Here is a 19,527-nt window from a genome sequence, read left to right as displayed (position 1 = left end):
GTGTGGGCTACAGCTCACAGTCTGCTTCACTGCCTTACTAATAAAATGATCAGGGAAGGAAATAATATATTCTAAAAATGGGAGGCTCACAATAGCCATATCTCCTCCTTTCCCTGGCTGCTGTCAATCCTATTGGAGGAGCTCTGGATGGGACTGCCTCAGAATTAGTGTGTGTTTACCTGTAGGATTAAAGAGTTGGTGAGGAGCATGCTGGAACAAGCAGGATATAAACAGAAAACAAGAGGATACGGGTATAAATAAATACCATAAACTTCTCCAAGCGAACAAGGAATGAGTGTAAGTGGTCCTTTACTAGCAGGAATCTCTTTTGCTTTTTCAGATCACTGCCAGGAAGCAAATTGCCAGGATTTCCCCCCTGTGGCTGCCTGACCGCTGCTGAGCTCCCCCTCCCAGCCCATGCGGCTCTCCCCCATGCTCCAAGAGTGCAAGGGGTGCCCAACGCAATGTGTGTTTGTCAAACCATGGAAGTGGGCAAGTATGGCAAGAATGCCACTCAAACTGGAGACCGGGGGGTGCTGCTGGAGCCTTTCATTCACCAGGTGGGCGGGCACAGCAGCATGATGCGCTACGACGACCACACTGTCTGCAAGCCCCTCATCACCCGGGAGCAGCGCTTCTACGAGTCCCTGCCCCCAGAAATGAAGGAGTTCACACCTGAGTACAAAGGTGAGGGCTCTTGGCATTCAGTTGCAGCCTTGAAGAACCTGTCCTTCCATTTTCCTGCAGCTGCTGCTGTCTTGCTGTCTTTTGGTGTCATTTTGCTTTTTTTAAACTTGCTTTTGTGGGCTGGCAATTTATAGCAGCACTTGGAAAGGAGGAAGGCGTTGTTTTTTTTTTTTTGCAGGTGCTCTGAGTTGAATGTGCTCTTCTTTCTAGACAGAGAATATGCAGTGTGAAAATTGTAGTCCAAAGTTTGAGGTTATGGATGTGTAACTGAAGCAATTTTATTACCAAATTATTGTCAATTACAGCCTTGACCTTGAGCTAATGAAGCCAGATCATATACTGAGCATTTGCACATTCCAGTTCCATAATTTATTGCTTCCTTGTCCCATCTCTTTTATGGACCCACAGCAGCAAGCTGCTGAAGCAGGAAGTACAGCTTTCCCAGTGCTGAAGTGCAACCTTGTCCCCAGCTGCTGTGAAGGAGTGGAATTTTCCAGTGCCTGTGTCATTGTAGGAGGTTGGCAGCTCAGCTGGGTCTTTGAGAGGCTCAGTAGGCTTCCAGCCTTGTGTGTTTGTGTTCAGGATGGTGGTGTGGTCAGGTAGCCTTCTGGGGGGCTCAGTGTTCTGTTCCCCTTGCTGCTCTGTCTCCACGTGGCGTTGGGAGGGTGGTGCTTTACAGACAGCTGGGACCACCATCTGCTCAGGGTCTTGCCTTGGCATCTGCCTACAGCCTGACTGTCTCAAAGCAGCGTCAGCTTCCCTCCCAGTGCTGCACACAGCTCATGAGTGAGGGGTGCAGTCTGCAACAGATGGATCTTCTCTTACCCTGCAGCCACCCTGGGGCCACACAGTGCTCTAGTGTCCCTTCAGAAATCCCACTGGAGCCTGTGTAGTTCCTAGAGCCCATATGACAGGAAGTTTTCCTGGGGAGGTGTTTTTTAAACCAATAAAGCTGACAGGTCCAGATGGATTCTTGTCTTCTTGAGGTCAGGTACTTCCTGGTGCCCTAATGGCACGGGGATGTGCACGTCCATCCCAGTGAGATTTCATCCTGTGCAGTTTCCTGATAGTCCCGGAAATCTTTCCTGCTGATCTGAATGAGAGGAACACTGGGTATGATATATTCTATCTGAGCACTTGGATGTTACTGTAAGACTTCACAGAGATATCTTGAGCACATCCAGGCAGCACTTGGAGAATAGCATTTATGTAGTGACATTCTGGAGTCCTGATCTGCTCTGGAGTTGTGTTTGAGCCCCTTGAGCCTCATTAACATTGTCCTGGGCAGATAAGGAGAAAGGAAGGAGAGGAACAGGATGGTTTGCACCAACTGAGCAGGCAAGGTTTTCTCACGTTTGTGATGAATCATTTGATTCAGCGCATCTGTCATTTGAGACTCCTGGCAGCTGGTCAATACTAGTGACAAGCTAATGAAACATTTTGTCACTGCACATCAGGAGATGGGCTGATGGCCTCATTATCAGGGCTGGGACAGTCCCAGAAATGAAGATGCTGGCCCTAACTGGAAGTGTCAGTGGTCCTGCTCTTTGGCTGGCCAGATACAGTCTGTGCTGTGGAAGATCTGTAACTTCCCTTGGACCCATGGTGCTTTCCAGGAGCCTTCAGAAGGTAAAACTGGACAGGACACACATGGTCCTGCCTGCCTGCCCTTGGCAGAGGTAGTTATGCTTCCAGGGCCCCCTGTTTTCATTGCTAGGAAGCCCTGGGCCCTTGCAGGTCCCTGTTTTGTGAGACTGGCTGACTTGCAATAAGAATGACAGGTGTCACCTCAGCATTAAGGCTCTGTACTTCATCACTCTGATGCAAAAGCTCCTTTAGCAGAGAAAGCACAGTCCTGCTTAACCAGTGATGCCCCTGTCAACAGCAGGAACGTTTCTGCAGGACATAGGTACTTATCCAGACAAACCAGATATTATTTAACATGCTTTGCTCCCCTCAGCATCTTGGCAGACTGTACTTGACTCTCTCCAGCTTGATGACATTTGCTGCAAGACTGAAGGAAGGAAATAAATCACACCCTCAGCCTACCAGCTGCACTTTTGTCCTTATTTCCTGCGGTGGCAAAGCTTCCCCCTCTTTCATTGCTCTGGTTTGCTTTGCTTCTCTGTGAGCTACATTTTCCTCTCTCCTGCCGAACGTTTGGTTGATGGTTGCGTATTCCCTCCTCCGGGAGAATTGACGTGTTCCTTCTCCGTGGCAGGTGTGGTGTCTGTCTGTTTTGAGGGCGACAGCGATGGCTACATTAACCTGGTGGCCTATCCCTATGTGGAGAACGAGGCTGTGGAGCAGGATGATCTCCCAGAGAGGGACCAGCCACGGCGCAAGCACTCGCGCCGCAGCCTTCACAGGTCAAGCAGCGGCACCGAGCACAAGGAGGAGAAGCCTGGCCTGGCCAGTGACACCACTGAAAGGTAAACCTGGAGGGCCCAGTGGAGGCCCAGTGACAACACCAATAATGGGAGATCTCTTTGTTACTCCTTTGGTTGAGGATGTTTTGCAATTCCTTGAGGTGGCCAGGCTGTTGTGCACTTTGCTAGTCCAGCACATTTTGGCATTGCAGACTGTGTCAGGAGTTTTGCTGGGTTCAGGACCAATTCATCCACGTGAAGTGCTTCTGACACAGGGTAACTGTTGGATACAGAGCAGATTCGAAGACTCTTCAGTCCGCCTGGTTATTAACCCAGGGGTTTCTTCCCAGGGTATTTTGAATATGGGTCCTCTACCTCCTCACCCCAGCCAGACTTTCCAGAGAAACAAGTGTTCCTGTCTGCTCTATTAGCAGAGATATTAAATAGACCAGATCCTGGAGCATGGGTCCACAGCCCAGGGTGTTGGTGAGGATTTTCTTTTAAGAAGATTGGCATTGTGTGCAGCAGGAAAAGGAACAGGAGATGGTTGTATGCCCGGGAAGGATGTGACAGTCCTAAGTGTGTGAAGAACTGATGGATTCTAACAGGCAGGTTTGTTCTGTCTTTACACCAGCAGCATCCAGGAAACGAAGAGTCCCAGGGTGGACTGCCACATCCACTCAGATGTTCCATTTCAGATGTTGGATGGGAACAGCGGGCTGAGCTCAGAGAAGATCAGCTACAACCCCTGGAGCCTGCGCTGCCACAAGCAGCAGCTGAGCCGCATGCGGTCCGAGTCCAAGGAGAGGAAGCTGTACAGTATCCTTTGGGAAGCACAGCGGGGCGTGTCAGGCTGCTGCTGCCCTGGCCCTGCCCCCTGAGGCAGCCAGGCCTGCGTTTCCCTTGGCATTTCTGTCCTCAGCCACAGTTGAGCTGCATGTTCCTTTCCGCTGTTCCTTCCTGCTTCCAGTACTGTGACACTAAGGAATCATAGAATGGTTTGGGTTGGAAGGGACCCTAAAGTTCTCGTTCCACCTCCAGGCAGTCTGAATGACTTTTTCATATGGTTGAAGAGGTTTGTTTTCTCTGCCTTCACAAATGACTCCTCATGCTTTTGCTGAGTGTGCCAGCTTGTGGGGTTACTTTGTTTCACCTGGATTCTGTTTTCCCCACATAGAAACAAACTTACTTTTAATGGTTGTATTCTTCATCATTTTAACTGTGTGGGCTTCTTCTCTGGTTCCCAAATGTGTGCTTGGAGACTCCAGATTTTATTTTGAAAAAGCTTTCACCACTTGCAGAGAAGTCATTCTCTTTGGCTGCCCTCTCCTTTTTAAGCCCACTTCCTTATTTTTATGAAGTTCCTCTTTCTAAACCAAACACGGTTTCTCTCTTGCAGATTTAATCCAGCTGTGCTCTGGTTGCCATTTCAGTGTTTACATCTGAATGCAGTATTTACATTTCAGTGTTGATTTGTGCCCTGTGGGACTCCTTAGGGCAAACTTCTGGGGTGTTTTTTCCCCCCTTTTGGAACAAGTTGCTGTACAGAGTGCCTGGGGTGTGTTGTCAGTGCTGTGCCCCAGTGCAGGAGGTTGTCCATTGTGTGCTGGTGACAGAGAGCTCCTGTTGCTGTTCTGTTTCCTGGCTTTGTCACTTCCCCAGTTCCCCCGAGTGCTGGGCAGTGCTGCTGTTCTGGACAGGCCAGCTCTGCCGTTACCTGACCCTTGAGTTTTCAGTCCCTGGGCTTTGTGTTGTTTATCCATATGGTCAAATGGCTAATTTGATTAGACTTTAAGCTCTCTCTTAATGGATCAGCAATTCCTACTGGTATACTATGTCCTTCCTGCCACCAGTGTTTTGCTTTTCAGTTTCCCCTCTGAATTTCCAGTACAACTGCATGTGACCTTCCTGCTGTTGGCCATTGCACTTTCTAGGATGTTCCCTTCTACCAGCTGTCAGAGCCTTGGTCCACTGTTTGGATTTTGTCCTTTTCTTCAACCAAGCTGTTTGTCTTGTCTGTGCTTTGGTTCCTATTTGTTTGTTGCCCAGCCCTGTCTCCTGCTGGCCCAAGTCCCTGTCTGTCCTGAGGTGTCTCTGGTGAGGGAGCTCTCCTTGACACATATCCAGAGTTCCTGCTGCTGGAGAACGTGGTGCATCACTTCAAGCTTCCCTGTGTGCTTGATCTGAAGATGGGGACCAGACAGCACGGGGACGATGCCTCTGAGGAGAAGGCTGCTCGGCAGATGAAGAAGTGTGAGCAGAGCACTTCTGCCACCCTGGGTGTGCGTGTGTGTGGGATGCAGGTAGGGATTCCCCCAGGCTGCACATGCTGCACCTTCCTTGTCACAGCTCCATTAAGCTCCCAGTTAGGGTTTTCCTGCTGAGCACTGAATTTGAACCTCCCACTGCAGGTAGGTATGTCAGTATTCGTGCTATCTTTGTCTTCATTTCAAAGCCTAAAGCAAAGGAACCTGCTTCTCCTGAGATGGCCTGCTTTGGCCAGAGCTCTTTTGTTCACAGACAATTAAGGGATTTTGTAATAAAATTCTTTTTTTGGCTTAGTGTTCAGCCAGAATCACAGTGCCCGTGGATGGAGGTGTCTGACATTTCCTTCTATACTGCACTGATCTTGAGAAGTTGCTCTGCTGTGCCTGGGCCCTGTGCACAAGGCTTTGCTGCTGTGCAATAATCACTTCTTTCCCTACCTGCCGAAGGAGACAGATGTTGTAACCCAGATCTCTGCCCACAGACTCTGAAGCAATAAGGGCTCCTCATTAATCACTTGCCACATAATGGCAATAGGTGTTGGCAGCTCCTGCTGCCAGAGGATTGTCTGAATTGCTGTAAGACTTGGCTTTTTCACTCTTGGGGTCAGTTGTGTGCCTTTTGGGGCACTGGGACTGGTGAGCCCCATTTGGGTGTCCTGGAAGAGGACTGGTGCTCAGGCATCCTGAGTGTGCCCCTGGCCTCCCCATGAGCTGCTTTGTGATTCAGGGAACGGGCAGAGCTGTGTCCTGCTCCCACACAGTCATAATGGGGACAGGATGAGTTCCCCCTGCCCTGTCAGTGCAGGACAGCTCAGGGCTCTCTGCGTGGCCGTAGCCTGTTGCTCCCCCTTGATGTGCATTTCCTTTGGTGTTCCAGGTGTATCAGCTGGATACAGGGCATTACTTATGCAGGAATAAATACTACGGGCGCGGCCTTTCCATCGAAGGCTTCCGCAACGCCCTCTACCAGTATCTGCACAACGGCATTGAGCTGCGCAAGGACCTCTTTGAGCCTGTCCTCGCCAAACTGCGCAGCCTCAAGGCGGTTTTGGAGAGACAGGCCTCCTACCGCTTCTACTCCAGCTCCCTCCTCATCATCTACGACGGGAGGAAGGACAGCCGGGAGGGGGTGCTGGTGGAGCGCCGGCCGGAGGCGCGCCTGAAGCGGGCGGACGGCTCGGTCCCGGAGAGCCTCCAGGACGGCGGCGGCCCGGAGCCCGGCCCCTCGGCCCCGCCCAAGGTGGACGTGCGCATGATTGACTTTGCACACAGCACCTTCAAAGGCTTCCGCGACGACCCCACTGTGCACGACGGGCCCGACATGGGCTACATGTTCGGGCTGGAAAGCCTCATCAACATCATGGAACAGATGCGTGAGGAAAACCAGTAGCCCTGGGCTGTGGCCTCTTATTCTTGTCCTGGTGGCAGGAGCAGACAAGACCACCCACTACCACAGGAAAAACACAGACAAAATTGGTTTTAAACAACTGTATCACTCCGTTGTTTTTTAAATGTACTTGGATAGAAGAGCTGAGGTGAGGCAGGATGGAAGAACTCCTCGTGCTAACCAGATAGTTCTGACCGCACTTGCTCTGCCTTCTGGAGGAGGCTCTGTAGATGCCTGCTGGGTGTCAGGTGTCCCAGTTCTTTGCTCATCACATGTGCGTTGTGGAGGGAGGACCTGGACATAGGGAAGAGAAAGCAGGAGAGCCCAGGGCTCTTGATGAGGCTGGAGCTCTGCTGTGAGGAGCCTCCTGCCTCAGGAGCTTCCCCTTTGAATTTTTCCTGAGTTATTTGGAAAGGGCGCTCACGTGACGGTTTGGCAGCGTCTGTGGGGCCAGTGAGAAGTCAGGTGCCAGTCCCTGCATTCGATCACTGGCTCTGCCCTGGGTTTTGCTGATGGGGCTTTGCTTTTGATGCTGCCTTCTTCTGCTGTTTGGGCACTGTGAGTAACCACCCCAAACACAGAAATGAAATGACCAGATGCAATCCCTGGCAGAGCTGTGGCCTGGAGGGAATGCCACAGATGTGGAGCTGTGCTCGAGCCTGGGCTCTGCTCACTCCCTGATGGCAGGGGCAGGCACAGGGCTCTGCAGGAGTGAGACTGCTCTGGACCACTGACTGGCAAGCACTCAGCTCATGGGCTAGCAATAGTATCTGTAGCAGTTAACATGACCCCAGCTGTGCAGCGGGGCATTTTGGACCATTTCAACCCCTCCCCTCCTCTAAGTGCAGAGTATGTCCCTCCAGCACAAAGCTGCCCTCTTCCCCCGGGGACCCTCTGCCCCCAGGCCCTGCTCTTCCAACAGGTCTGGGGGTGGTGGAAGGGGAGGCTGAGGCTTAGGGCTGATCCCCATCTCCTCCCTGAAGGTCTCCAGGGGCAGGTGAGGGGTGACCTAGCTGAGCAGTGAGTGTCACTGTCTTGACTGTTGAGTACCACTGCCTGACTGTTCAGCTTTGCTTCACGGAGTCAGTGTCTCCTGAAATAAATGTCCCCCAGCCTCCTTTGATGAGGAATTAACATTTGATACTGTGGCCTGGTGGTACCGGACCGAACCCTGCTCCACCTCAGCTCCAGTTTTTGTGCTAGGGCCCTGGCTGCTCCCTCCTGCTCTCACTGACTTGTTCCATGATACTACCATTACCCTGGGTACCCACAGGGCCAGGGTTGCGGGTTTTTTTAATTACTTCAGGAAAGCTCGTTTGGGGAATCCTCGCATGTCGCATGTGTGCTGACTCCATGTGCGCAGACGCCGCTGGGAAAGCACGGCTGCCACAGCAGGCACAGGCCTGTGGCACTGGTGTGGAAGCGGACAGGAGAGCTGCCCACTTCTCTGCCTGTCTCCCAGCTCCTCAAAGCCTGCCCAAGGCACTCCTCCCCTCCCACTCTCTGAACAAGGACCTTTATGCATGGCACGGTGCCCTGCACTGGGTTACTTTATCGCTCCTGCGGGTCCCTACCTTGCCAGGACTCGCAGGATTTTCAGGGAGCAGGTTTGCAGGAGGGAGTGAGGCTGGGTGAGTGCTGGGCTGTAGGTACCCTCAACAGGCCTATTATTCCCTGGCCCTGCCCCAGCGTGGCCCATCGCCGCCACCTCTGCATGTCCTTGTCCCCGTGTGCGGGTCAGGCCGCACCTCCGGGAGAGTCCCCTGCTGTCCCCCGCGCTCATTTTTGCCTTTCCCCGCCTCACTGGGCCGGTGCTCAGTGGGAGCTGCCTCCCCTTCAGACCACCGCGGTGGGACTCCACAGCTTGTACATAGCCTTGGCCCCGTTTGTTTTTACATGAATAACCACCCTGTTTGTGCTTCACAGAGAACCAAAAACCATTAAAGGATCTGTTTTTGTCCGCGGTGTGCCGTGCCTGCCTCTCCCACCGTCTGAGCCTTGGGGACGGGGTTAGGGGGCTCGGATGAACCCCCTCGCCCGGTGCGGCTGTGGCTGCCGCTCTCATCGGGGTCGCCCCGTCGCTGCTGCATCCCCAGGGATCCCCGGGCCGGGCAGGGTGCGGTGGGTGCAGCAACGACCCGGCCACACGGGCGGGCCTGAGGACCTGTTGGGTGGGGGAGTGTGCGGGGCGGGCACTGAGATGCGGGCGGGCAGTAGGACCCGGGCGGGCGGGGTGGCAGGGTTGGGATTGGGCGGTGTGCCGGGGGCGGGAGGCAGGGGCCGGCGGGCGGGGCGGTGTGTCGGGGGCAGGCGGTGTGTTGGGGGGCGGGCAGTGTATTCAGAGGCGGGCAGTAGTGTGTCAGTGCTGGGGTTGGGTGCTGTGCCGGGGGCGGGAGGCGAGGTCCCGGCGGGCGGGGCGCTGTGCCGGGGACAGGCGGGTCGGTGTGCCGGGGGCGGGCGCTGTGCCGGGGACGGGCGGATCGGTGTGCCGGGGGCGGGCGCTGTGTCGGCGGCGCTGACGCGCCCGGCGCTGACGTGTCGGTGCGGCCGCTGGCGTGGGACACGGGACGCGCGGGATGCGGGCGCTGATCCTGGTTGGCGGCTTCGGGACGCGGCTGCGGCCGCTGACGCTGAGCCGGCCGAAGCCGCTGGTGGAGTTCTGCAACAAGGCGGTGCTGCTGCACCAGCTGGAGGCGCTCCGGCAGGTGGGGCCGCGGGGCGCGGGGGGCGCGGGGGCCGCCCCGCCGCCGGCTGACCCGCGCTCCCGCAGGCGGGCGTCAGCCATGTGGTGCTGGCGGTGAGCTACATGTCGGACGCGCTGGAGGCCGCCATGCGGGAGCAGGAACAACGGGTAAGGGCCCTTCCGCCTCTCCCCGCCTCTCCCCGTAACCCGGCCTGCCCCGCCGCTCACGCTGTGCCCGCAGCTCGGCATCCGCATCTCCATGTCCCACGAGAAGGAGCCGCTGGGCACAGGTAGGATTCGGGCAGGGCCTTGGGGCTGGAGGGCGGGCGCAGGCGGGATGGAGGAAATCCAGGGGCAGCGGGGTGGGTGCGGGGGGAGGATACCGGGATGAATACGGCACGGCCGGGGATGCTGGGCGGGGGAACCATGGGTGCTAGGGTGCGTATGGATGGGCAGGGCTGGGGGACACCGGGAGTGGGACACCGGGAGCAACATGGCTGTGGATGGGTAGGGCCGGGAGGAGCAGGGGAATCGGGAGGGCTGTACCAGGATGGACACTGGCAGGACCGGGTACAGCGGGCCGGGTGAGGATCAGAGGGGGCCTTGGGAGGGATGCTGAGGCGGGCAGAGGTGGGGCCAGCAGGACGCGGGCGCTGGGCTTACCACGTCCCTGCGGCGTCACTCACGGCCGCGCAGCGGGGCCGCTGGCGCTGGCGCGGGACCTGCTGTCCGAGGACGGGGAGCCCTTCTTTGTCCTCAACAGCGACGTGATCTGCGAGTTCCCCTTCGCGGCGCTGGCCCGCTTCCACCGGCAGCACGGCGGCGAGGGCTCGCTGGTGGTGACACGCGTGGAGGAGCCGGCCAAGTATGGCGTGGTGGTGTGCGAGGCTGACAGCGGCCGCATCTGCCGCTTCGTGGAGAAGCCGCGCGTGTTTGTGTCCAACAAGATCAACGCTGGCCTCTACATATTTAACCCTGGCATCTTGCAACGCATCCAGGTATGAGCCGGGGTGCCCGGCTGAGCCAGGCCGAGGGGCTGTGCCCTCCGCTCAGCCCTGTGCCCTGCCCTCGCAGCTGCGCCCCACCTCCATCGAGAAGGAGATCTTCCCTGCCATGGCACAGGATGGGCAGCTCTACGCCATGGAGCTACAGGGTAAGGCCTGTGCATGGTGCAGGCAGCACCGGGGTCTTGCCTGCACTGCCACCCTCATGCTGGGGGCTGTCACCGTGGCTCTGTCCCCACAGGCTTCTGGATGGACATTGGGCAGCCAAAGGATTTCCTGACGGGCATGTGCATGTACCTGCAGGCGCTGCGGGCTCAGCACCCTGAGAAGCTGCACTCAGGGCCCGGTGTCGTGGGGAATGTGCTGGTGGTAAGTGCCAGCCCCCAGCACACCAGCCCTGGGTACTCATGAGCTCTCTGCATTGTCCCGCTGCTGTCCTTGCTGCCATCCTCAAGCCGTGCCCTCCTCTTTCCTGGCTGGCCAAACGGCACAGGCTGTGCCAAGAGCTGTCTGCCCTCCCAGCACTGACATGAGCTCTCTTCCTTTCAGGACCCCAGCGCCAAGATCGGGGCAAACTGTGTCATCGGCCCCAACGTGACAATTGGGGCCGGCGTGGTGGTGGAGGACGGGGTGCGCATCAAGCGCTGCACTGTGCTAGAAGGGGCCCGCATCCGCTCCCACTCCTGGCTGGAGTCCTGCATCGTGGGCTGGAGCTGCTCTGTGGGACAGTGGGTGAGGACAGGGTGCCCCTGCAGGGGATCAGGACTCAGCTCTTGCCCTCCCACCTCCTGGGGCTGCAGCTGCAGGGATGCGGTCCCTGCAGGCAGGAGCAGGTGCCTGGTGCCGGGCCCCGAGCCCAGGATGTGACGGGGCCTCTCTGGGGCAGGTGCGCATGGAGAACGTGACTGTGCTGGGCGAGGATGTCATCGTCAACGACGAGCTCTACCTCAACGGGGCCAACGTGCTGCCACACAAATCCATCGCCGAGTCCGTGCCAGAGCCACGCATCATCATGTAGCACCCCCCAGCAGGCCCTTTGCTCCCAGCTCTCCTTGGATTAAATATTTATATTTCCATTTACTGTTAAGCATCACCTGAGTGCGGCCCCAACACTAGGGGCTTCCCATCTTTCAGGGCACCACATAAGGAAGAATAATTTAATGCTGCTTTTCATGAAGTCAGCCCTCAGCCAGGGGCAAGTTGACAGCCCACACGCCCAGCTCGGCCCCCCTGCCCTGGCCCCGGGGCTGCCCTGTGTTCCCAGCCGAGGCCTTGGGCTCCCCTCCCTGAGAACGGCCCACGGGGCTGCTGGGCACTGCCCCTCCCACCCTGTGGCCCTCCCGCCCCACGCTGCTGCCCCATGCTGGGTCCTGACCCTCTGGGTGAGGGTCCCAGGGCCTGAGCAGGGCGTCTGGGGAGCAGCCAGCGTGAGGCAGGGGGGGCTGCCCTGCTCAGCTGGGGGAGCCCGTGCTGTGGGGCTGGGCTTTACGAGCTGGCTGGCTTGGTGAAGTCGTCCACCCCTGTGATGGTGGCCTTACAGAAGAAGCAGTCCTTGTTGTTCATCAGGTGCTGGTTGATGCAGGCTCTGGGACAGAGGAGGAAAGAGTATCAGCCCCCACCCACATGGCCAGGGGCTGGCACTCCTGGGGAAGGTCAGACCTGGGAGCTACTCACTTGCATGACTTGTGGGAGCAGGGCCTGAAGATGGCCGAGATGGGGTGTGCGTAGCAGATGGGGCACAGGTCTTCCTCGCTGGTGGGCTGTGGGGGTCACCAGGCAGTGAGCAGTGGCATCCAAAGTCCCATGTCCCAGGCCTGCTGTCAAGGACTGGGACAGGGCCGGGGCAGGGGGAGACTCACCAATGTGGTAGCAGCTGCCTGCTTGAACTCCTCACTCAGATGGTTCAGCATCTTCTCCACCTTTGCCAGCTCCTCAGTACTGATGTACTCTGTGTCTGAGGGGGCAGATTGGGCTTGTGTGGGGTGGATGGGATCCTCAGGCTGTCCTGAGGCTGCTGAGTGATGCACAGGGGCTGCAGCTGCCCTTGGGGAGCAGCCAGGACAGGGAGCACTGGGCACTGAGAAGGGCAGAACTGGATACATCCCCACCCCAAGTGCTACTGCTGGGGTGGTGGAGGAGGGCACAGATACCTGTCCCCAGAACTAAAAGGACTGGGATGTTACAGGGGATGACACAGACAGCAGCAGCCCCATTCCTCCCTCCCCAGCTGTGGGTGCTGAGCACAGCCCAGCTCCAGTGCAGGGCCAACACTTACAGGTGTGCAGGGAGAAGTGGCGCTTGTCCGTGGCCGGGGCAGCTGCTGCCAGGGCCGAGGGCTCGGCGTGGCCCAGCAGGTACTGGATGGAGCGCAGCTGGAAGCAGGGATCCGCCAGCAGCACCGCGGTGGCGCGCTCCGTCCTGCCAAGGACACGCACCTCAGACCCTGTGCTCCCACACCAGCATCCCCCTGGTGTCCCCCCGTCCAGGGGAACGTGCTCAAATGGAGCCAAAGAGCAGCAGCCATCCTCCTCCTCATCTGCCACCCCAACTCGGAGGCTCCGGGGATCAATGCAGTGCTTCAGCACTTGCTGAGGCTGCAGCCCTTGGGCTGGTGCCTGACCCTGGGTTGGTGCAGGGCAGCTGAAGCACCCAGCGCTGCCCTTGGTCACAGCACCTCAGGGGAGGTGCTCTGCAGAGCCTCCTGCCCCAACAGCACAGCTCAGGGTGTGCTCAGGGCAAGCAGCTCTCCTCAAAAGGCAGGAGGGAGAAGTTGTGGCCCTGTCTGGCTTCAGTGGGCACAGGCAGGATGGATGGAGGTCGCCTTAACGAGTGTCTCCCTCGGGCACCAGTGCCGTGGCCTGGTAACAGCCCCTGGCAAGGAGCAGAGCTGGCTCCGTGGCTGGCCCGGGGGCGAGCAGAGCAGGCCCATGGCAGGAGGGGCAAAGGAGCAGCCAGTCAGCACAGGCTTAGCCGGGGCGCAGGGAGTTAACAGCTCCTTGACTCCAGCAGCCGCCAAATTAGCTTTTTGCTGCCCTAATGGAAACCAATTCCCCAGCTCTCCTCTTCCCACTAAACCGCCTGAGCTCTGGATAATGACATTCCTGTGTGTCCTTCACCCTATGGCCACTCCTTCCCCGCCAGCAGCCCGCGGCGCCCCCTCTGCCGTGAGGACCCCACCGGGCTCAGCCCCCGGCTCGCCCCAGGGCCGGGGATGCCGGGGGGTCCCCAGCTCGTGGGGGGCTGAGGATTAGGGCAGCAGGAAGGACCGCGGCTGCGAGAGGAGCAGCACCGGGGGCTGACCGCGGTCCCCACTCCCAGCCTGGGTGCAGGATGTAACACGAGGGGCTCCCGGAGGGTACGGGTTTATTCCAGCATTCTGCAGAGGCTGGGCAGCGGCGGAGCCGCTGCTTTATGGATTACAGCCGGCCGCGGCTCTCCGGGGCTGCACACCGGCACGGCCGAAGTGGCCCTGAGCTCCCCCGGGGACGAGCGACCACGCAGGGTCGGTGCTGGCTGCGCAGCGCTCTGCCCACTTGCAGGGAGGGCCAGGGACGGGGCCGGGGACCGGGCTGGGGCCACCGTCGCGGCCACCACTCCCCGCGCTGGGGCCAATGGGATCCCGCCCGGCCCCCTCGCCGCGCACCGCCCGCGCGTAAATAGGGGCAGGAGCGGGGCCGCGCTCCCGGAGCGCGCCCGGCTCTCGGAGACGCTGCCCGGGAGGAGCCGGACGAGGCTCCCCGGAGGTCGCAGCTGCCGCTGTGCCCCGGCGGCGCCGAGCCCTGAGAAACTTCGCACTCCGGGGATGAGCAGCTCCAGGAGGCAGCGAGGCGCCCGCGCAGCCCGACACAGAGCCCCGGAGCGCCCGAGCGCCTCAGCGCCCTGATGATGATCGCCGGCGCCCGGCCGACCCTCGGCAGCCCCCGGCCGGCCGGAGCACAGGTACGAGGCACCCTCGGGTGAGCCGCGGCGGAGCCGGGCAGGGCGATGCCGCCCTTTAGGTCTTTTCCAGCCCCACGGCTGGGATCGGGATCCTCTTTTCCGGGGTGCAAAAGGGCGTCTGTGGATGCTTGGTAGAGCCAAGCCAGCCCTGGGGGAGAGACCAGAGACGGCGGCAGATTTTTTTTCTCGCGTCTCATCGAGCCTGGCTGTGCCGCCGGGCTGTACAGAGGTTCCTGCCCGCCACAATGTCCTCGCTGGTGACCGCGGACCCGGTCTGGCCGCGGGTGGCAAAGCTGTTCCTGCTGTTGCTCCAGCTGTGCGTCCCCCGAACCTCCCCGCAGCCCCGCCGCTGCCCCGCCGCCTGCATCTGCACCTCCGACCTGCTGAGCTGCAGCCGGCAGATGCTGCAGTGGGTGCCCGAGGCACTGCCGCCCACCACCAGCACGCTGGACCTCAGCCACAACGCCCTCACCCAGCTCCACGACCACTGGCTGGCCGCCCTCCCGCACCTCGAGGCCCTCCACATCAACCACAACCAGATTCGGGACCTTACCCCGCGGGCTTTCCACAATGCCTCCTTCCTGCGGCACCTGGACATGTCCTCCAACCGCCTGCAAGCCGTCAAGAGGCACTACTTCGAGGCGCTGGTGAGCCTGGAGGAGCTGCTGCTCTACAACAACCACATCGCGCGGGTGGATGAGAATGCCTTTGCCAAGCTGAGTGATCTGCGCAAAGTCTACCTGAGCTGGAACAACCTGACTGCCTTCCCCTTCCACGCGATGCAGGGGCTGGGAATCTACAACCTCCGCACGCTGGACCTCTCCTCCAACAACCTGAGCAGCATCCCCGTGGAGGTGCTGGCAGCTCTGCCCGAACACATCGGCAACGGCTTGTACCTGCACAACAACCCCATCAGGTGCAGCTGCCCGCTCTACCTGATGCTTCAGCGCTGGAATCAGAGAGGTTTCAGCTCCGTGAAAGATTTCTTTGAGGAACACACCTGCAAGCTGTCTGACAACGTGCCCCGGTCCCTGATCAAGTTCCTCAAACACAGCCGCATGTTTGAGAACTGCTCGGCGAGAGCTGAAGACGAGCACCTCTTGCATTTGGAGGTGACGGTGGGCCAGCCCATCCTGCTCACCTGTAATGCCACCAACACCAGCCTGCCGCCCGCAGCCACCACCTCCATGTGGATCACCCCTCACCTGGAGCCCATCAGACACCCAGGGAACAGCAATGGCTCCCTGGAGGTCTATAGCAACGGCAGCCTGAGGATCGATGAAGCCAGGCCCTGGCTCTCGGGGGTCTACGTAGGCTTGGCCATGAACAGCGCCTACAACTTCAGCAGGATGTGCGAGTTCAACGTGACCATCCTCTACCCCAAGGCAGCTGGAGAGACCTTCAGCACCGGCCTCACGACCCTGCTGGGCTGCATCGTGAGCCTGGTGCTGGTGATCATCTACCTGTACCTCACGCCGTGCCGCTGCCTGGGCTGCTGCAGGAAGCCGGCCCCGCTCAGCCCCCCGCAGGAGTGCAGCGCCCAGTCCTCCATCCTCAGCACCACTCCCCCCGCCACCGAGGGGCCCAACCGCAAAGCCAGCGCCAACAAACACGTCGTCTTCCTGGAGCCCATCAGGGAGACGCAGAACGGCAAGATCCGCCTGGCCCTCGCTGAGGACTTCCCCGACCCCAAGCACCCCAAGGTCCTGCAGGTCAAGTCGGACTCGGAGTCCATCAGCTCTGTCTTTTCTGATACCCCCATTGTGTCTTAGTGGGACAGAGCTGGGAGCAGAGCTGAGGCCTCCCAAGAGCTGGTCTCCTCCATCGCTGCTAGAACAGGATTATTGGGCATCCTGAGTTCCTAGCTTGACCACAACCCACAGGAGTGATCGACATCACCACAACTGCTTCAGCCATGGGCTCCTGGTGGGTTTTGGGCCACAGGCACACTGGGGCCCAGTAAGAGCGCCTTGCATAATCCACTGGCAATGGCCTTGTTAGCACACAGGTAATGCTGATGAACCCAGCATGCTGGAGAAACCCCTTCATTTGGGCACCCGCCCTCCCTAATGTGACACCAGGCCTGGGGGTCTGCCATGTCCTCAGGCATGAGATGCCCAACCTGACACCACTGCCACAGCCACCCCCGGGCCATGGAATAGCTGTGACAAGTGGGACACTGTCCTGGCTCATGCCAGGGTCCTCAGGAATGGCAATGCCACTGTCCTCTCCCAGCACATGCCAGTCACCATCAGCACGTCACGGCTGGGAGCAGGGGACTGTGACCCCATCACAAACGGGGGGTACACACCCCTCCCCAAACGTGGCCACGCAGGAGGGACGGAGCTCAGCGCCTGACCAGCCACGCAGCCAAGCAAACCCTACAAAAGCTTTTGCCTCCCAAGGAGCTGTAAATCGTCAAGGCAGGATTAGGTGATGTGCCACAGCGCCCCAGCCTGCACTGCTCACAGCTCCCCACGCCAAGGACGCTGAGGTCTCCGATGCACCACGCGCTCCTTCGCTGCTTCTCCTTGAGGCGGACACTGCTCAAGCACAGCTATTTAGGCAGTAACCTAATCAGCCTATCGATAAATGTGAGTAATCCTCCCCTCTCCTGGGTCGTAATTCTCTAGTTCCATTGGAATAAAAATGCCTATTTTTTTAAGCTCACGCTGGGCTGAGTGTCTCCTTGCCCTTGCAGCAGTGTGCAGCCACCCCGCGGCTCATGGGCACAGCGGAGGGAGGCTGGAGGGTGAGGAAGCCCCAGATTGCTGCAGGCCCAGCACATGGAGCCAGGCAATCTGCACTGCACTGACAGCCTCTGTTCCACCAAATGGCCTTCAGCTGGCCTCAGCAAGGGGGTAAATGTGCTGGTGGCCTGGTGCTGGTGAGAGAGGAGCATCCAGTGGTTTGTCCTTGGGAGGGCAGGTCCCCAGAATGATGCCTGGGAGGTGGGGAAGGAGCAGCAGTGACTGGCACGAGGGCACATCCAGATCCCAAAAGGAACAAGCAGGGTTTAGATGGGGGGAAAGGCACTGCTAGGGGTGGGACTGGCGCTGCCTTTGGCTTGGGCCTGGTGCGCTCTGCAGATGGAGCCCCCACCTGGTTTCACCTGCGCTGCCTTCCCTGGCACCCACCCTTGCCTCTTCCTGAAATAGGGAGTGGTTCTGCCCCCCCAAAATGCCTGTGTGATCCCACAGAGGGGTAAGGGCATCCTACCCATCTGCCAGTCACCAGTATCCCATCCACAGCTGGAGCAGGAGCACGTGGCCATCACAAGCAGCACAAGGGAGGCCGGGGCTACCTGGCTGTGGGCAGGAGCACAGCTCAGACACCGTGGGGACCAGGACCCTTCAGAGACCTGCAGTCCCTCCCATGGCTGAGCACCCTGGTCCCAAGAGCTGCAGGCAGCCCTGGACTGGTGGGAGGGGAGGAACACTGTGGCATCAGGCCTGCACCAGCACACATCCTTTCAACTTCTCCAGCCAGGAAACAAGCAGCTTTTTTCCCAGCAAAAACTCAACTCTGTGCCCAAATAAACTGTCAATACCCCCCATCCAAGGAGGGCTGAGCATTTGGGAGCAGCTCTCCTGAGACAGCCCGGCTTCCCAGCGCCTCCTGCAGTGACCCTGCACAGCTCCAACCCCGCGGCCGTGGGGGTGACAGATGCACAGTGACAGCGACAGCCCCTGCTGGCCGTGCCCTGCTGCCCCATGCCTGCCACCGCTGCCCTGTCACCTCGTGTCACTGCAGTGTCCTGACGGGCCGTGCTGGCCGTGCTGGCCATGCCGGGGGCTGCCAGAGGGTGACGAGGTGTCGGACACAGAGGTGAGCGGCACTGGAGGGTGCAGCTGAGGAGCTGCCATCACCTCTGGCTTGGCACCCAGGCAAGGATCCCACGGGAGGGAAGGTTGAATTTGACCTGGGAATGTCTGGGGAAGAGGAGAGACCCAGCTGGCTGCACCCAGGTCCCAGCCAGACAAGGGCACTGGCCCAAGTGTGGCGTGCACCTGAGGCAGTGCCAAGCCCGTGCCAGAGCATGTGCCATATCTAAGCAGCTCCTCTTCCTCCAGAAGGACAGATGAAGGGCTGCTCTGGGCCCCAGCTGCCCTAGTGGGCGTTACCTACACATTATCACCATCCTTGTCTGTCTCCCCAGAAATCTTCCCCATCCCCACTGCCAACACCAGCTTCCAGGCATTTGTGTTCCTGCAAACCTGCATCCTCAGCTGAGGAGGACTGAAGCTTGGGGGAAGCTCAGGGAGCGTAAGAAAAGCTCCCAGGCGCCTTTCCAGAGACACATCAGCCTGAAAAAGCACAGGAGAGCTCTTCTAGGCTGGCTGCAATTCTCCTATCCCTGCAGGAAAGCTGAGGCTTGCTCTCCAGGGACTTGCTCTGAGATTTGTATCCATGCTGCCCCCAAGGGATCCCTCTGTCTTTACCCAGGAAAGTCCTGCTGATGCTTTTCACATGTTCCTGATGCTCAGAAAGGATCCCACACCACACTGCTGATCCAATGAGCACTGGGAGGCAGTTTGAACTGTCAGAGCAGTTCATTAAGCAGCCTGAAAGGCAGAACAACTCAGCAAGGAAAAACAACCAGGAGCAAAGCTCCTCTGACAGGCAGGAGCTGGGAAACCTAATGGATGTTCCCCAAGGAATTTACTGTCCTCTCTTGGCAGCCGTCTCTGCCATTACACCCCTGGCTCCCTGCCAAACCTCCCTGCTGCTCCTTGGCTCTGCAGGGCAAAGTAATGGGTCAGCACAAAGCTCACTGGCCCTGGCACGCAGGGAGATGTGCCAGCCTGTGGGGATAAGGACTGGCTTAGGGATAAGGACTGGCTTAGGGATAAGGACTGGCTTAGGGATAAGGACTGGCTTTGGGGACCAACACTGACTCCTGTCTCCTCAGCCAGGACAACAGGGGTGCACCAGTCCCATCCTGTCCTGTCACCAAGGATGGACATGGTGGGGCCCAGACCCTTTCCTTACGATGCTCACAGTTTTCCAGAGAGCTCAAATCAGCCAAGCCTGGTGCTGGCCAGCACAAGGCTGCTCCTGCCTCCCAGCATGTGCCTGACAGCCCCAAGAGGCTGGGAGAGCACAGCCCTGGCAGTCCCATCACTCAGGATGCAGCACTTGGAGGTGGCAGCTTGTAGAAACAGGGACCAGACTCATTTTTTAACCATAA

General features: G+C 58.8%; 4 protein-coding genes across 9 annotated transcripts in view; 3 read left to right on the top strand and 1 right to left on the bottom strand.

Moving 5' to 3' along the window:
- IP6K1 (inositol hexakisphosphate kinase 1) overlaps positions 1–8,670 on the top strand; it is a 37,145-nt gene extending 28,475 nt beyond the window's left edge. For 3 of the 4 annotated variants that reach the window (XM_063411227.1, XM_063411228.1, XM_063411226.1), the window contains exons 4-8: positions 341–687; positions 2,909–3,119; positions 3,691–3,875; positions 5,184–5,359; positions 6,201–8,670. In XM_063411227.1, coding sequence (XP_063267297.1) covers positions 465–687; positions 2,909–3,119; positions 3,691–3,875; positions 5,184–5,359; positions 6,201–6,713 — 1,308 coding nt within the window. In that variant the 5' untranslated portion in view covers positions 341–464 and the 3' untranslated portion in view covers positions 6,714–8,670. The remainder of the gene's footprint in view (positions 1–340; positions 688–2,908; positions 3,120–3,690; positions 3,876–5,183; positions 5,360–6,200) is intronic. The other variant, XM_063411229.1, reaches the window with a different exon arrangement.
- A 513-nt stretch (positions 8,671–9,183) lies between these two features.
- On the top strand, positions 9,184–11,473 carry GMPPB (GDP-mannose pyrophosphorylase B). Of its 2 annotated transcripts, none has more exons than XM_063411230.1 (8): positions 9,184–9,415; positions 9,481–9,561; positions 9,635–9,683; positions 10,090–10,391; positions 10,447–10,546; positions 10,639–10,766; positions 10,947–11,129; positions 11,284–11,473. In XM_063411230.1, exons 1-8 carry the CDS (start codon positions 9,287–9,289, stop codon positions 11,413–11,415), a joined length of 1,104 nt encoding a protein of 367 aa, XP_063267300.1. In that variant the 5' UTR covers positions 9,184–9,286; the 3' UTR covers positions 11,416–11,473. The 2 variants fall into 2 exon arrangements, with proteins under 2 accessions (XP_063267300.1, XP_063267301.1); XM_063411231.1 differs by having other exon boundaries at positions 9,187–9,415; positions 10,468–10,546.
- A 67-nt stretch (positions 11,474–11,540) lies between these two features.
- Positions 11,541–19,527, bottom strand: part of RNF123 (ring finger protein 123) — a 47,524-nt gene continuing 39,537 nt past the window's right edge. For both annotated transcript variants that reach the window (XM_063411219.1, XM_063411220.1), the window contains exons 36-39: positions 12,673–12,815; positions 12,257–12,351; positions 12,072–12,157; positions 11,541–11,982 (exon numbers count right to left, since the gene is read on the bottom strand). In XM_063411219.1, the coding sequence (XP_063267289.1) occupies positions 11,883–11,982; positions 12,072–12,157; positions 12,257–12,351; positions 12,673–12,815 (424 nt within the window). In that variant the 3' untranslated portion in view covers positions 11,541–11,882. The remainder of the gene's footprint in view (positions 11,983–12,071; positions 12,158–12,256; positions 12,352–12,672; positions 12,816–19,527) is intronic.
- AMIGO3 (adhesion molecule with Ig like domain 3) lies at positions 14,078–17,006 on the top strand. The gene has a single exon (XM_063411225.1). The coding sequence runs from the start codon at positions 14,582–14,584 to the stop codon at positions 16,106–16,108; it is 1,527 nt and encodes a 508-aa protein (XP_063267295.1). The 5' UTR covers positions 14,078–14,581; the 3' UTR covers positions 16,109–17,006.

The sequence above is a fragment of the Prinia subflava genome, chromosome 14, assembly GCF_021018805.1.
Source record: "Prinia subflava isolate CZ2003 ecotype Zambia chromosome 14, Cam_Psub_1.2, whole genome shotgun sequence".
NCBI lineage: Eukaryota > Metazoa > Chordata > Aves > Passeriformes > Cisticolidae > Prinia > Prinia subflava.
This window is presented reverse-complemented; position numbering and strand designations above follow the sequence as displayed.

What these genes read in the sequence shown, in the direction of transcription:
- GMPPB (XM_063411230.1), top strand. Translation starts at nt 9,287, where the DNA reads ATGCGGGCGCTGATCCTGGTTGGCGGCTTCGGGACGCGGCTGCGGCCG. An exon ending in AGCTGGAGGCGCTCCGGCAG is followed by an intron (nt 9,416 to 9,480) that starts GTGGGGCCGCGG and finishes GCGCTCCCGCAG; the next exon opens with GCGGGCGTCAGCCATGTGGT. An exon ending in CTACGCCATGGAGCTACAGG is followed by an intron (nt 10,547 to 10,638) that starts GTAAGGCCTGTG and finishes CTGTCCCCACAG; the next exon opens with GCTTCTGGATGGACATTGGG.
- AMIGO3 (XM_063411225.1), top strand. Translation starts at nt 14,582, where the DNA reads ATGTCCTCGCTGGTGACCGCGGACCCGGTCTGGCCGCGGGTGGCAAAG.